Source organism: Rissa tridactyla, chromosome 11 (genome assembly GCF_028500815.1).
Source record: "Rissa tridactyla isolate bRisTri1 chromosome 11, bRisTri1.patW.cur.20221130, whole genome shotgun sequence".
Lineage (NCBI taxonomy): Eukaryota > Metazoa > Chordata > Aves > Charadriiformes > Laridae > Rissa > Rissa tridactyla.
Genome location: NC_071476.1, coordinates 13,145,083 through 13,157,251, shown reverse-complemented (window position 1 = coordinate 13,157,251; position 12,169 = coordinate 13,145,083). Strand labels below are relative to the sequence as shown.

Genomic DNA, 12,169 nt, shown 5'->3' with positions numbered 1-12,169 from the left:
GCCTATGAAACTCTCAAGCTGCCTTCAAGTTATAGGCAGCTGCAGAAACCTCATTGTGACTTGTGATGACAGCGTCCTTGTTGTACAAGAAATAAACACAAGTAGAAAAAAGGGACTGATTAGTCTAACTGGAAAAGGCGCAAGGGCAAAGTGATAATGGTTTTTCTGTGTAGTGAAAAAGTAAAGGAGAGTGAGCAGTGAGTCAAGGAAAGTGATCACTGCTCTCTCTTCAGCACCTGAGAGAGAGTGGAGAGTGCCCAGTTTTGGTGTACACTCCATACAAGAAATACCAAAACAGCCATTGACTCCCCAGGGGCAGTCCGGCAGAGGACCCCCAGCATGGTCAGAGACCGCGACCTAAGCAGACAGCCTAGGAGAACTGAGTTTGTTAAGCCTTAGGAAAAGGTGGCTCAGGGGAGACTTAATTCCTAGAGAAAATGGAGATATGCAGATGGAGGCATGCAGAAAAAGAAAGGACAGTAGTCACAAGCTGCAACAAAGAAAATTCTAATTAAATAAGAGGAAAAAAAGTTTCCACCATGAGGATAGTTAAACACTAGAACAGGGGCCCAGAGAGGCAGTGCAACCTCCAGACTCTGAGATGTTTGCATGGCTCTGGGCCGGCTGACCTATTTTATCTACCTTTGAGCAGAGGGTTGGAATAGATGACCTCTCCAGAGGCCCTTTTGGGGCAAAGGATGCACCAAATAACTTCTTGAGATTCTTCCCCACTCCCGTTATTCAAATTAGAGCTCAAAGTATTACAACTGGCAAGCATCATTAAGCCCATTTTATAGATGTCAAAATTGAGACACAGAGATACAAACTGACTTCCACAAGGTGAAGCAGCAGACAAGTGTTACATCTAGTCTCATTCCTACCTCAAGGAAATAATATTCCATGTTCCCCTTCCCCACTAATCCCATATTGCTTTTCCACCTCAAGGAACTGCTACATTAACAAGACAATCTATACTACAGATGAAAAACTACCTTTTTCTCTTCACTGATGTATTTTGGTCAGAAGTCACACCCTACCAGCAAGGGAACTATTTGAGCCACAACTTGACTAAATTTCTCTATACTAGTTTGTAACAAACAATACAGATGTTTGGTTGCCTCTGGCATCTTAGCTCTGCATACTTCTGCTCCACATTCTCTATTTACAGTAGCTGGCAGTAAGGCCACACTATAGTCAAGTTACTGCCAAGCCTCTCCCTCTTTCCAACTTTTTGGGGCAATGCATAGCCAGCATTTATTTACTTATACAACACAGACAGGGCTAGCCAACAGTTAAGAAAGCATGGTCCAACTTTACTAAGTCAGTTGAATCAGAAGAGATGAGCCTGCCTGTACAAAAGAGTAATAAACCCCTACAAATTCACTGAAACATTCATAATATTTAAGCACTTTTAAAAAAAACTAATCTCATATGACCCTTCATTTCTTCTTTTTCATCAAGCACGTCATTTTATTAGTACTTGTCCATTACAGTAGTAATTTCTTCTACTGCTCCTGGTGATTTGGGAGTTTCCAGAATAAAAACTATAAAGCTATACAACACACTATCTTCCCCTGTGAAGTAATGCTTTCCTAAGATGCTGCCTACCTCCTCTTGTCAGCTTCCATTCCTTACTCCACCGTCTCCTTCCCTTATTATAATCAGTTATTCAATATGCTACCTATGATCCAAACCGTGCAGCTAGCCTCTCAGTAAGTCCTTTTCTTTATTAAAATAAGATCCAATTCATGCCTACATGACTATCCTGAAACCTGCTCTGAGTTTTGGAAAAGCACCTTGCAGCTAACCAGATCAAAACAATGAATGCACACAACTAAATAACATGAAACAGGGAGATTTTTGTTCTTATAATCTCTCCGAGTCACAGTAACCTTAAACACTGGTGAAAGTAGTCAAAAATCTGCAACGGAATGCGATGATTAAGAACAGTAAGGAAAGCTAATAAAAATATTTGTTTCCTAAAAGAAGAAACTAAGAACAGTAAAACTAGACACATAAGAGTCCATTTTCATGCTGGTCATAGACCATTAGAAACGTGACACTGACAATATTGTCTTTTTATATTCAACATTGGTACTTTGGATTACCTGTTTTTCTTCCTCTGGCATATCTTTTTCTAGTTCTAGTAAGTATTCTTCATCTAGTTCTGTCTGCTTCCTTGAGCTATTCTCATCATTCTGTAAATTCCCTTCATCGTCCAGCAGAGGTTCTTTTGCCTCAAAGGAGTCATGACAGTCATGGAAACACTCATCTGCTGTTATGGGATCTTTGGCTGAAGATGCTGTATATCCACTTTCAATGTTTTGGGGATTCTGTACATCTTTGGGGCCAGTCTCTGAAGACTTCTGATCAGAAAGCTTTAAGTGATCAAGTAGTTCTTCAGGTGGACTTGCATCTTTAAACTCTTCCATGTCGGACTCCTTGGAGGGGTTACGTTTTTAGAAATGAGAAAGAAATAACCCTCAATAAGCATAATATAAATGCCTCATCAGCAAGTGAATCTCTAAAGTTCTTAAAAGTACTATTGACATCACCACAGGGAAACTATTATCGCTCAGGGGAGGGAGCAACTTATACATGCTTCTATGCACTATGCAGTGACATGGGCCCAGTAAGCTGTTCCCATAAATAAGTTAATTCACAGGCTCAGATTCCCAGGATCGGCACAGCACTATACTGCGGCTTTCCCTTCGCAGTAGGACTGAAGTCTCCCACACACGTGCCTACCCACAGGCCTCAGCACCCCCTCGCTCACCCCGGCCCGCTGCGAGCCCCCCGCCGCCGCCACCCGAGGCCCCGCTTGCACCGCGCTCCCCTTCAGCCCCGACACGGCGCCCCAGAGCCAGGCCCCAGGCAGCCGTTCCCGGCCGTGTCACCTCAGTCCTACCCCACCCCCAGATATAAGGGGCCAGGCTGCGGCCGGCGCCCCCCATGACACCGCCGCCTCCCCCCGGGCCAGGCCCACCCCGGGCCGCCCGCCCCGTCCCCGGGCACAGACCTACGCCTTCCCTTCCGGCCGCCGCGAGCCCCCCGCCCCTCAACCTTCACCCCGCCGAGCACTTCCTGCCGGCGCCGGCCAATGGGAGGAGGCCGCGCGCAGGCTGCTGGGACTTGCAGTCTTGAGGGGGCGTGTAGCGCGTGAGGGGATCGGGGTGCCTCGCGCCGCCGGGGCGGGTTCTCCTGAGGTGAAGGGCGGGAGGAGATGTGAGGTGAGGAGCGGTGCCTTGCCTCACCCTTGTCCTCTCTTTCCCCGAGGTCCCACTCGCCTGTGCGTGGGGCACTGATGTTGAGGGGTTTTTTTTAACACCGGCCGCTTGCACAGCCCTTTTGCGGACCTGGAAGGGCGTCTCTTGTAGTTGTTTGGGCTCACTGCAAGGTTAGAAGTTGCGCCTTGAAACCGCGCCTGTTAGGCTGGGTGCAGGGTAGCTCTGAGGATGCGGGGAGGCTGGGGGCTGCCACCCCAGAGGCTCCTTGAGGGATCAGGAGCAGCCAAAACTATGGGAAGTCCCTGAGATGGGAGAGCCCGGCTCCAGTTCCCCCGTTTGCGGTAAGGGCAAGGCTCAGGCTCGCCAGGAAGCGGTTAGGGGATGGAGGCGGGGTGTGGTAAAGGAAGCACAGGGCACAGCTAGGGATGATATGGGTGGATAGTGGGAGAGAGGAGGTCTTGGGCAAGCACCACCTGGCTTTCAGGCTGCAAACGTGATCATCTGGAAAAAAAACAATAAAGTGAGAGGAAAATCTTGATAAATGGACAAAAAGAGAGATCATATCTACAGCAGCAGGTTGGTGATGTTGGTTCAGGTTCTGTTACCAGTATGACTTTAGCCTAGTGGTTCCTTTATCTAGCGAGTGACTATTTAGCATGCATGTGATACACCTGTATCACTTCTAAGGCACCGTGAGTTGGTTGTTTCCAGTACAGACTTCAGTTTTGCTTTTTCTATTCCAGTGACATGTGAAAACTGTGTTTTACATAATTGAGCACTGGAATAAAACTCCTTTCATCTTGTCTTGCATGCATTCCTTGTGTATCCTGCAAATGTTAATCCCCAAATTTTGAAACAAAATTTCCACAAGTTTTGAACTCAAAGGTGTGTGAAGCAATGCTTTTTTATTGAAAATCACTATGCCAATCCATGAGGCGGTTAAGGCATATTATGAGGTTTTCCTTGCTCTAAAGAGTTTTTCAGTAAGCAAGTACTGATGAAAGATAAAGTTCAAAATGTTCCTCTAAGTAAGTTCTTAAATGCTCTAATTTAAGAAGAAAAACCCAACAACAACCAAAAAGCCCCTGCACTATATAGGCTGTTTCAGATTTGGGTTAGGTAGAATCTGCTCTGATCAGTAGTACATGGTCAAAGATTATCCTCAGAGAACACAGGTTCTTAAAAGCAGAAGGCAATCAATCTTTTATTGAGAGGGTGACTCGCTTTCCTCCGTACTGTGGGGAAAGGCTGACCGTTAAAGCCGTATCAGCTGTTTTGGAGTTACCAGCCACCACTGTTAAAATACCAAGAAAGTATTAAATCTGGCAGAACGCCATTAGTGGACTGATATGTATCTATCCTATATGAGGGTGCCAAGGAGGAGGTGTGTCTTTAGAAATATTTTGGGATGTGTCTTAATTTCTGAACTTCTAACCGACATCACCAGGCTTTGAGTCAAGCCTGAAGGGCCTGTGGGATGTTTCGCATTTCAAAGTTGGGGTAGAAATTGAAGACTCAGATGCCAGATTCATTTTTGATCTTAATTTGTTTGATGTCTGCTTCTAAATTAACATTTCTGATGACTGAGTCTGTTGGTGCCAGTGATGGATGTGGGTATTAATGAGAGATTGGAAGGCTTTGCAGTAAATTGGCAAGAGCACGGCTAGTTACAGTGAAAGCAAACAGGAGCTCTATGGCTGATTTTTCTCCCTCTCTCTATGGATAAAAAAGTAGATTCAGCATTCTGCAACATTCCCAGCTGCAATGGTTTAGCCCACAAAAACGTGCCTTTCTGCGGTTCTGCTAGCACTGTGCAATTTATTCTGACTTACAGATAATATTTCTGAACCTTTGCACTGTCCTGTTAAATACGTCATTTGAAAAGGGAGAAGGAAATTACAGCTGTAGTACAAAATCAGCCCATGCAGTTCTGAATCTGCTGAAATGCTATTTAAATCTCCTCTGGCTGTGCAACAGGGGCTTGAGTAAGTTACTGTGTTTCATCCCCAAAAGGAATTGAACTGGTAAGAATAATACGGGACATCAGGGGTTAGCAACCCATCCAGGGTGGTGTGCTAGCCTTTATTTTAACTTCTCCAAAAGGGAGTTTATTTGCCAGCAAAAAAATCTACAGGAATTGGACTTGCTTAGAGGTTTTGAGCTGCTGCTGATCAGTGGCAAAATACTACCCTGCCTCCATGTGAGTAAGGGGTTTCTAGCTTCCACACAGCTCCAAACTTAGTAGGAGCCAGGACTAGGAACGTTTGCTTTTCAGGAATGCTGTGGTTCCCAGTTCCAGTCCCTGGCCAGCCCTGTTGCGCACCATCCAATATCTATCTGATGCCTTTGGCTCCTATCCCATGGGGTTTCTATTCCAAAATGGCTGTCAATGTTTCCTTATGATCTCATTTTTAAATAGGGTTCCTTAACTTTAAGGAAATACACCATCTTATTGACTTCACAGGAAGAAGTGTGAGAAAAAATTAGCAAATTTTCCTATATAAATTTTCTGCTTGCATCTCCACTCATCTGGAGACACTTTGGGGCTTCCTGAACTTTGGCATATATTCAGCATTTTATTTCTCCCAATGCAACATAGGGGAAAAAGATGCAACTCCCCGGAACCCCAGTTCCCTGCTCTCACTTAGGGGTGATTATTCCTTTATGAATCTTCACCCTCAATCTAGCAAGAAGGGAAAGCTTTCTGATGGTCCTACTTTATTAAAGATGGGGATGTCCCAGGAGCCCTTTTTAGCAGAGTGACCTTTGAGCCTCATGGCTGCCATTTAGGGTTGTTGTTTCCCCCTGAGGTTAGCCTCGAGCAAGCTGCAGCTCAGTGGAAGCCTCTGAATCTCTTTCCTGTGGAACTGCTCCTCGGTGCTTCTATGAATTAAAATCCCAAAGGCTTCACTGGTATTCAGGGACTAGACACCCACCACTCTCTGCCTACCGTCAGGGGACCAATCCTCCAGCAAGCAAATGAATTAATTTCTAACCCCTTATTAGATATCAATGTAGTCAATGCATATGACTTCTGTCCTTCAAGAGCTGACTTAAAGTCTGTATGTCTCACTTTCTCTTCTTTACGCTGTAACTTTCCTCACAGGAGTGTTGTCTTCATAGGTTACTTTATGTTTGGAAAATACAAGGAAAAGTAGGCTTACAGTATTTTCAAACATAGACATTTTACTAAGAAACACCCAAGAGGTCATAGGGCAGTTGCAGTTTTTTATGACTCAATCTTGTTCAAACACAGAACAGGCTACTGCTTAATCAGTCTTTTAGAACCTCTAATTCATTGCTGTAAGTGGAAGTGTATGAATAGCTGAAGATTGTATATATGCAAAAAATGAAATCTCTGTATCATTTGTTTAATCTTGATGCTATGGGATTTTTCAGAGCATTGATGTTTGTTTAAGTGAACACCTGTTGAAAAAATCGTAAACATATAATCCTGAATAAGTAGACATGTTTGGATAGAGTTCAGTGATGGAAGCTTAGCTTGTATTGTTGAGATTTACTCCCTGTTTTGAATGTTTTACCTCTCCGGGAAAGCACACAGCAGTATCCAGAATCACCGAGCACCTCAACTGGAACACTTTAATACTACAACACTTTTATTGAGCTAGGCATAAGTTAAAGAGGTAAAGTTGGAGAAAGAGTGTATATCTCAAAACTTTCCCCAGCAAGAACTTCTTTACCTTTCCAAATTTTTTCCTGTTTCTTCTCAAACCCTCAGTGTGATGATGGTCAAAGACAATGCAGTGTGCCAAAAGAAAAGCTACAGGAAGTGAAGAATGTTACATTGACTCTAGCTTGAGTGCTGAAAGAAATATAGAAAGGACCAATGTGAAAGAAGATTTATATTCTTTTATTTCTGTCGTGAAAGTTTTCTGTCATGAAAATTTTTCTACTAGATTGTATACAAGTACTTTTTTCTTACTGCTTTCAAGATAAAATTAGATTTTGCCTACGTTTTATAACTTAATACTATTGTAGAAGACAAGAGGGCAACTGGGAGGAGTAGAGCATTTTATTCAGATTGTTAAAAACACATATTTAAAAAATTCATAATAGTTACTCCCTATTTTGCAGCAATGCCTAATTGGCAGTTGATGAAATGACTCTGCTGTTTTTAATAAAGCTACGGAAATTCATAGCCTAATATCCTTGAGTTCACTAAAACATCTTCTAACAAGACTGAAGACAACGAGAATTTCTCATATTTCCAAGTGTAAAATGTTCATAAAATGTAACAATAGACATACAATAATTTACATGTTACAGGCTGAACAAACTCCTGAGAACAATACCTAGCAACTAAATCTTGCACTGGGAGTTTGTAGCTCCAGCATTTGTGGCCGCATTTTCAAGATGATTCTGCACACAATTAGGCATCTAGTATGTGTGCATAATTACAGTGATTTCAGGGACATAGTGGGTGACACTTTACTGATGAATTTAATGAGTTTGCTCATCTGCTTGATTTATATGAAAAAACAAGAAAGCTGAGCATAAGAAAAAAAGATGTACCTGCTTTTTAAAAAAATACTCTTTAAAACATTCTGGGTCTTGTGATAAATAAAAGCAGCTTTTTGCTTGTTAAAGCTTGCAGTCTTTCCCACAGACTTGTTATACCCACATATTTAATTTGTCTTTGTGGATAACAATTTTCTATTATTTATTTGCAGAAAGTGGCATTGTTTTTCTGAATGTTTCCACGAACTGGGAGTTATTCCAGTTCTGACCTCCCCTGATGAACATTTCATGTTTATCTAAGGAATATGTGGATTTTCCCATGTAACTTTGAGATGATCATAAACTTGTTTAGTCTCACATACAATTCTGGCTTCATACAATATTAAAGATGTTAAGGTATTTCAAACCTGAACCTGAAGGGAGGTTTAAATTTTGCCAGTAGACAGAGCGAAACCCCTGGATAAAACAGCCAGAGACTCTGAGGACATGCATTGGAATTTTGCAGTCTTTAGACATTCTTAAATACTGATATTTACAGCAGAAGATTCACAAGGTAGAGCCAACATGAGGCCCACAAACTGAGCAATGTATATGTATGCTTCTTGTTTTTCACAGAACCTCTAAGCTTTGCAGGAGGAGCACAGGACTTTGCAGGACTAGAGAAAATTTGGGTTATGAATTCTGCATTTTAAAAGGATCTTTTCTCTGTAGCCTGTTTCAGGCTTGCTCTGTTGCACACCTGAATGCAGGTCCTCTCAGTTAAGTGTTGCACTAGGATCCTTAGGCTGGAGTCTCTTTTTTGACCTGATCATGAAAGCAGGAGCTGCCGTTGTTGCGTAAAAATGGCTAATTTATACTCAAGCATGTAAAGTATCTTCTGCTGCTAACTCCTCATGTATTTTAAAAGTATGCATTCCTTGGGAAAAAAATCAGTCTTGTGTTGTTTAAGGCATGGATAAAGTAAATGAACAGGCATACAACAAGCGTTTGTAAATGTGGATGTTAAGGTGCTTCAAGCCACATTGGGTGCAATACTGGTACAATACCAGCACTGCAAAGGCTCATGAATTACTGCATTCACAGTTAGGGTGCAGATAGGCTAACTGGTGTGTACTGCAGCTAAGTACAATTTCTGTTGCTAAAACACAGCATTCTGGAAAATAGCTTCTCTTTTATTTTTTATTATTATTACAGTAAACTCATGTGTTTTGCACAAGAGGTGAATTATTTTGGAAATCAAGACTGAATGAAAGAGTTTCTACTAAAAGAGTGCATGTTATATCTGGAAGCTTTCAGTCAAAGGAAGTGGTGCTTTCACAGCTTTCTTTTTTTAATAGGTTCTAGTCCCAAGTTGCCTGAACAGCATTCTCTCTTTTTAAAAGTAAAACAGAATAAAACTTCAAGCCACATGAATTTCTATGGAAACCAAATTGCCACTTTATGTATTTAAAGTTTAAGGGAGGAATTTTTAAAGGCATCTGCAGAATTTATTTAGTTGACTTCTTTTTCTGTAAGCTTGTCTATCAGCTTTACTTCATGGATTTCACTGTAAAAAAGAAATGTTTTGACAAAACAAACTGAGCTTTGGTAAATCATCACTTCTGGAAGAGACTTCATTGAAATTGAAGACAGGATGGCTAAGTTTTCCTGCTGCCTTAAGAAAAAGCCTTCCTGATTAACTGTTAAAGAAGCTGAATTTGCAGTGTGCAAAATCCAGAGAACTCTTGGCTGAATTATAGTATTTGTGAATCTCACCCGGAATAGAAATCCAATAGATGGCGATGTTGGATTTTCTAAGCCAGGTCCCCATTCCTTGCCTTGTAAAACTGATCCAGTTCTTAATGAAATCAGGGCTCAAGCTCCCCTGCCTTACAGCCGTTCAGGACTGGACTCTAAGCTAACTAGAAGAAGGGTGAACTGTTCCATAATTACCTCAGGCTCCAGAGCATATGCTAAATTTACTTTTTTTGGGATGGCTTTTTTGATCTTCACAGTAAAGAAACGAAAGCTCAACAAATAAGCAAAGAAAAAATAATTACCATTTTTGAGAGGTCATATAAAGTTCAGGTTCTTTGCTAGAATTAAACATTTGCACACAAGTGCCAGTGGAATCAAATTATTGTGCTTCCCAAAGAACATTTTAAAGGAAATTGTGAAATAGGCAATTAAAGTCTTTTTAATCACAGCTATAAATTAAAGTTTTACTACATCCGCTTTTTAGGTTGACTTATTAAAGAAATTGTGAAGGATTCTTATTAATTTTGAACATCCATTCTCTTTTTCTCTGTGTCTTGGCTGGAGTCCTATACAGATTATGGGAATTTCTAGAAAGAGAGCAAGCTAATATATTTTGACATAAGTAATTTCAAGTAACAACAGCAGATTTCCTTTCCCTGTCATCTTCCACTTATCTGAACGACCCTATGCCAGTATTTTTTAAAGTCTTCCATTGTTTTCATCAGTTTGACTCAAGGTCACAGGGTATAAAATAAAGGTCCTACCTGTTAATTAAGACTATTCTTTGCCTTTATCACTGTTTACATGTTTTGTAGAGGCAGGATGCTCATTGTTCAGTCCGTGTAAATGAATTTGTCTTATCTGAGCTCAAAACTATGCCAATTCACATCATTAGAGTATCTAAAGCAGGATTTGCCATAGTGAAGTCACTGATGCATCTGGTGGGATTGTACCCTACCAGTGGCTTTCATTTGGGCCACGCTGCTTCTTACACTGGTTTCGGATTTGCACACTCAATGATGCTAATTGAAAAGTGAAATGAATGCCACATGTTTGTAATCTTTATGGAGTTCACTGGTTACAGGGATAAATAAAAAATGCAACTTTAACATTAAGCCAGTGCTTGATTAAAATCAGCAATAAGTGTATCGTTGTGAATGACTAAAAAGCAGAAAAAAATGTTTCAGATTAGTTTTACTAGAACTGTATACTCAAATTTGAGTGTGATATTCCAAAAATTATGGATGTTCTAGGAAAAAGCCAAACCATAGATTACAATTGAGTATAAATCGAACCTAATTTTATGCTTTTACAACCAAGAGAACAGAGGAATGCAGATGCATCTGTCCATGTTATAGTGGCATAAATTGGCATAATAGCCTTGCTTTTCTCTAAAGGGAGGCTTTGCTTATCTCCTTATTGTAGTTATAAACCAATCAGATAAACATGGTATAACAAGTTGTCCTGTGACCATTAGGATGCATAAAGGCTCATTTATGGATTTGCAGCCTTTACCTCTTAACGCTTCTCCCTTTCACTTGGTATTTTCATTGTCTTCATTTGTCTTCCATGTTGTGCTCCCACATGCCTTGTTCCTGCCTTATTGGCCTGTCTTATTGGGCAAACAGGAGCATGTGGCTTAGCTGCTTCTGGGCTCTGTGGGCGACTAGCTAGTCAGCATGTACAAGCTTAGTGGCCAGCAGGCTTTGAAATTGGTCAAGGGACAGACCTGTAAAGGTCTTTTCCTGAGAGGAGGCACTAATTTGGGTCCCTTCCCTCTATTCAGCCACAAACTTCCACAATACAGAATTTATTACCTTTCTTAATTTAACTTCTTGTTCAGTTTGGTAGAAATCAAATGAAGAGGTTCGAAGGCTAATAAGAAGGGGATGGGAAAGGAAGCTGACGGATGGACAGACAGAATGATTGTGTGAGCCTAATTTCTTTAAAATACCAGGGTAAAAATTCATGCAAGTTAATGAACAAAATGTTATTTGCAAACTTTTTTATATATTCATCTACAATTAAAGTTGAAAGCAGCTTTGCATAATATATTGGAATAAGGTCTCTGTTCTCGAATCCAGAATTTTCTATGACTAGGCTAAACCACATCTATTTTTATATCTAGATTTCATTCTGTTTCCCAGAAAATGTTACACGCTGTCCAATATATATGAACTTTGTTGATGCCTTTCAAACGTCATGCTTGTTCTCAGCTGGCTGCACAAATATCTCTACACAGGCAGGAGAATGGAGTAAAAAATTTCTGTACACTTTACCACAAAAAGCATGGTTAATGATGCTTTGATTACTATGTGTTCGGAGATAAATTTCTCTTCCATTTCATAGGCAAACCAATAATTACACATCCCAAGAGAATAATGAGGGAGTTTAGAGCTGTTTGCATGTATAAGTATACAAACCTAAAATAGTAAGTAATGGATAAAGAAAGCTTAAGAAGATATGTCATTTCTGTCTGCTTGTAATGTCAGCTGAGCAGATGGCTCCAGTGAGCCACCTATATGTAAAATAGTGGTTTCCCTTTCTTCTGTGAGCCTTTGGAGATTTTCTTTCATACTTAACATATTTGCTGAATGCTATACATAGGTCTGCTAGAAAGTATTAAACTTAACAACTATATGGAAAAATATTTGATAAAAGAAAAAATATACCTGAATAAATAAAGGTTATTTAGGATGATAACAAAAGACAACAGAATACTGTTG

General features: G+C 40.7%; 1 protein-coding gene across 1 annotated transcript in view; it reads right to left on the bottom strand.

The window, feature by feature from the left end:
- Positions 1-3,089, bottom strand: part of TTC1 (tetratricopeptide repeat domain 1) — a 30,252-nt gene extending 27,163 nt beyond the window's left edge. The window contains exons 1-2 of the mRNA XM_054216998.1: positions 3,020-3,089; positions 2,109-2,441 (exon numbers count right to left, since the gene is read on the bottom strand). Coding sequence (XP_054072973.1) covers positions 2,109-2,432 — 324 coding nt within the window. The 5' untranslated portion in view covers positions 2,433-2,441; positions 3,020-3,089. The remainder of the gene's footprint in view (positions 1-2,108; positions 2,442-3,019) is intronic.
- Between the last annotated feature and the right edge of the window lie 9,080 nt (positions 3,090-12,169).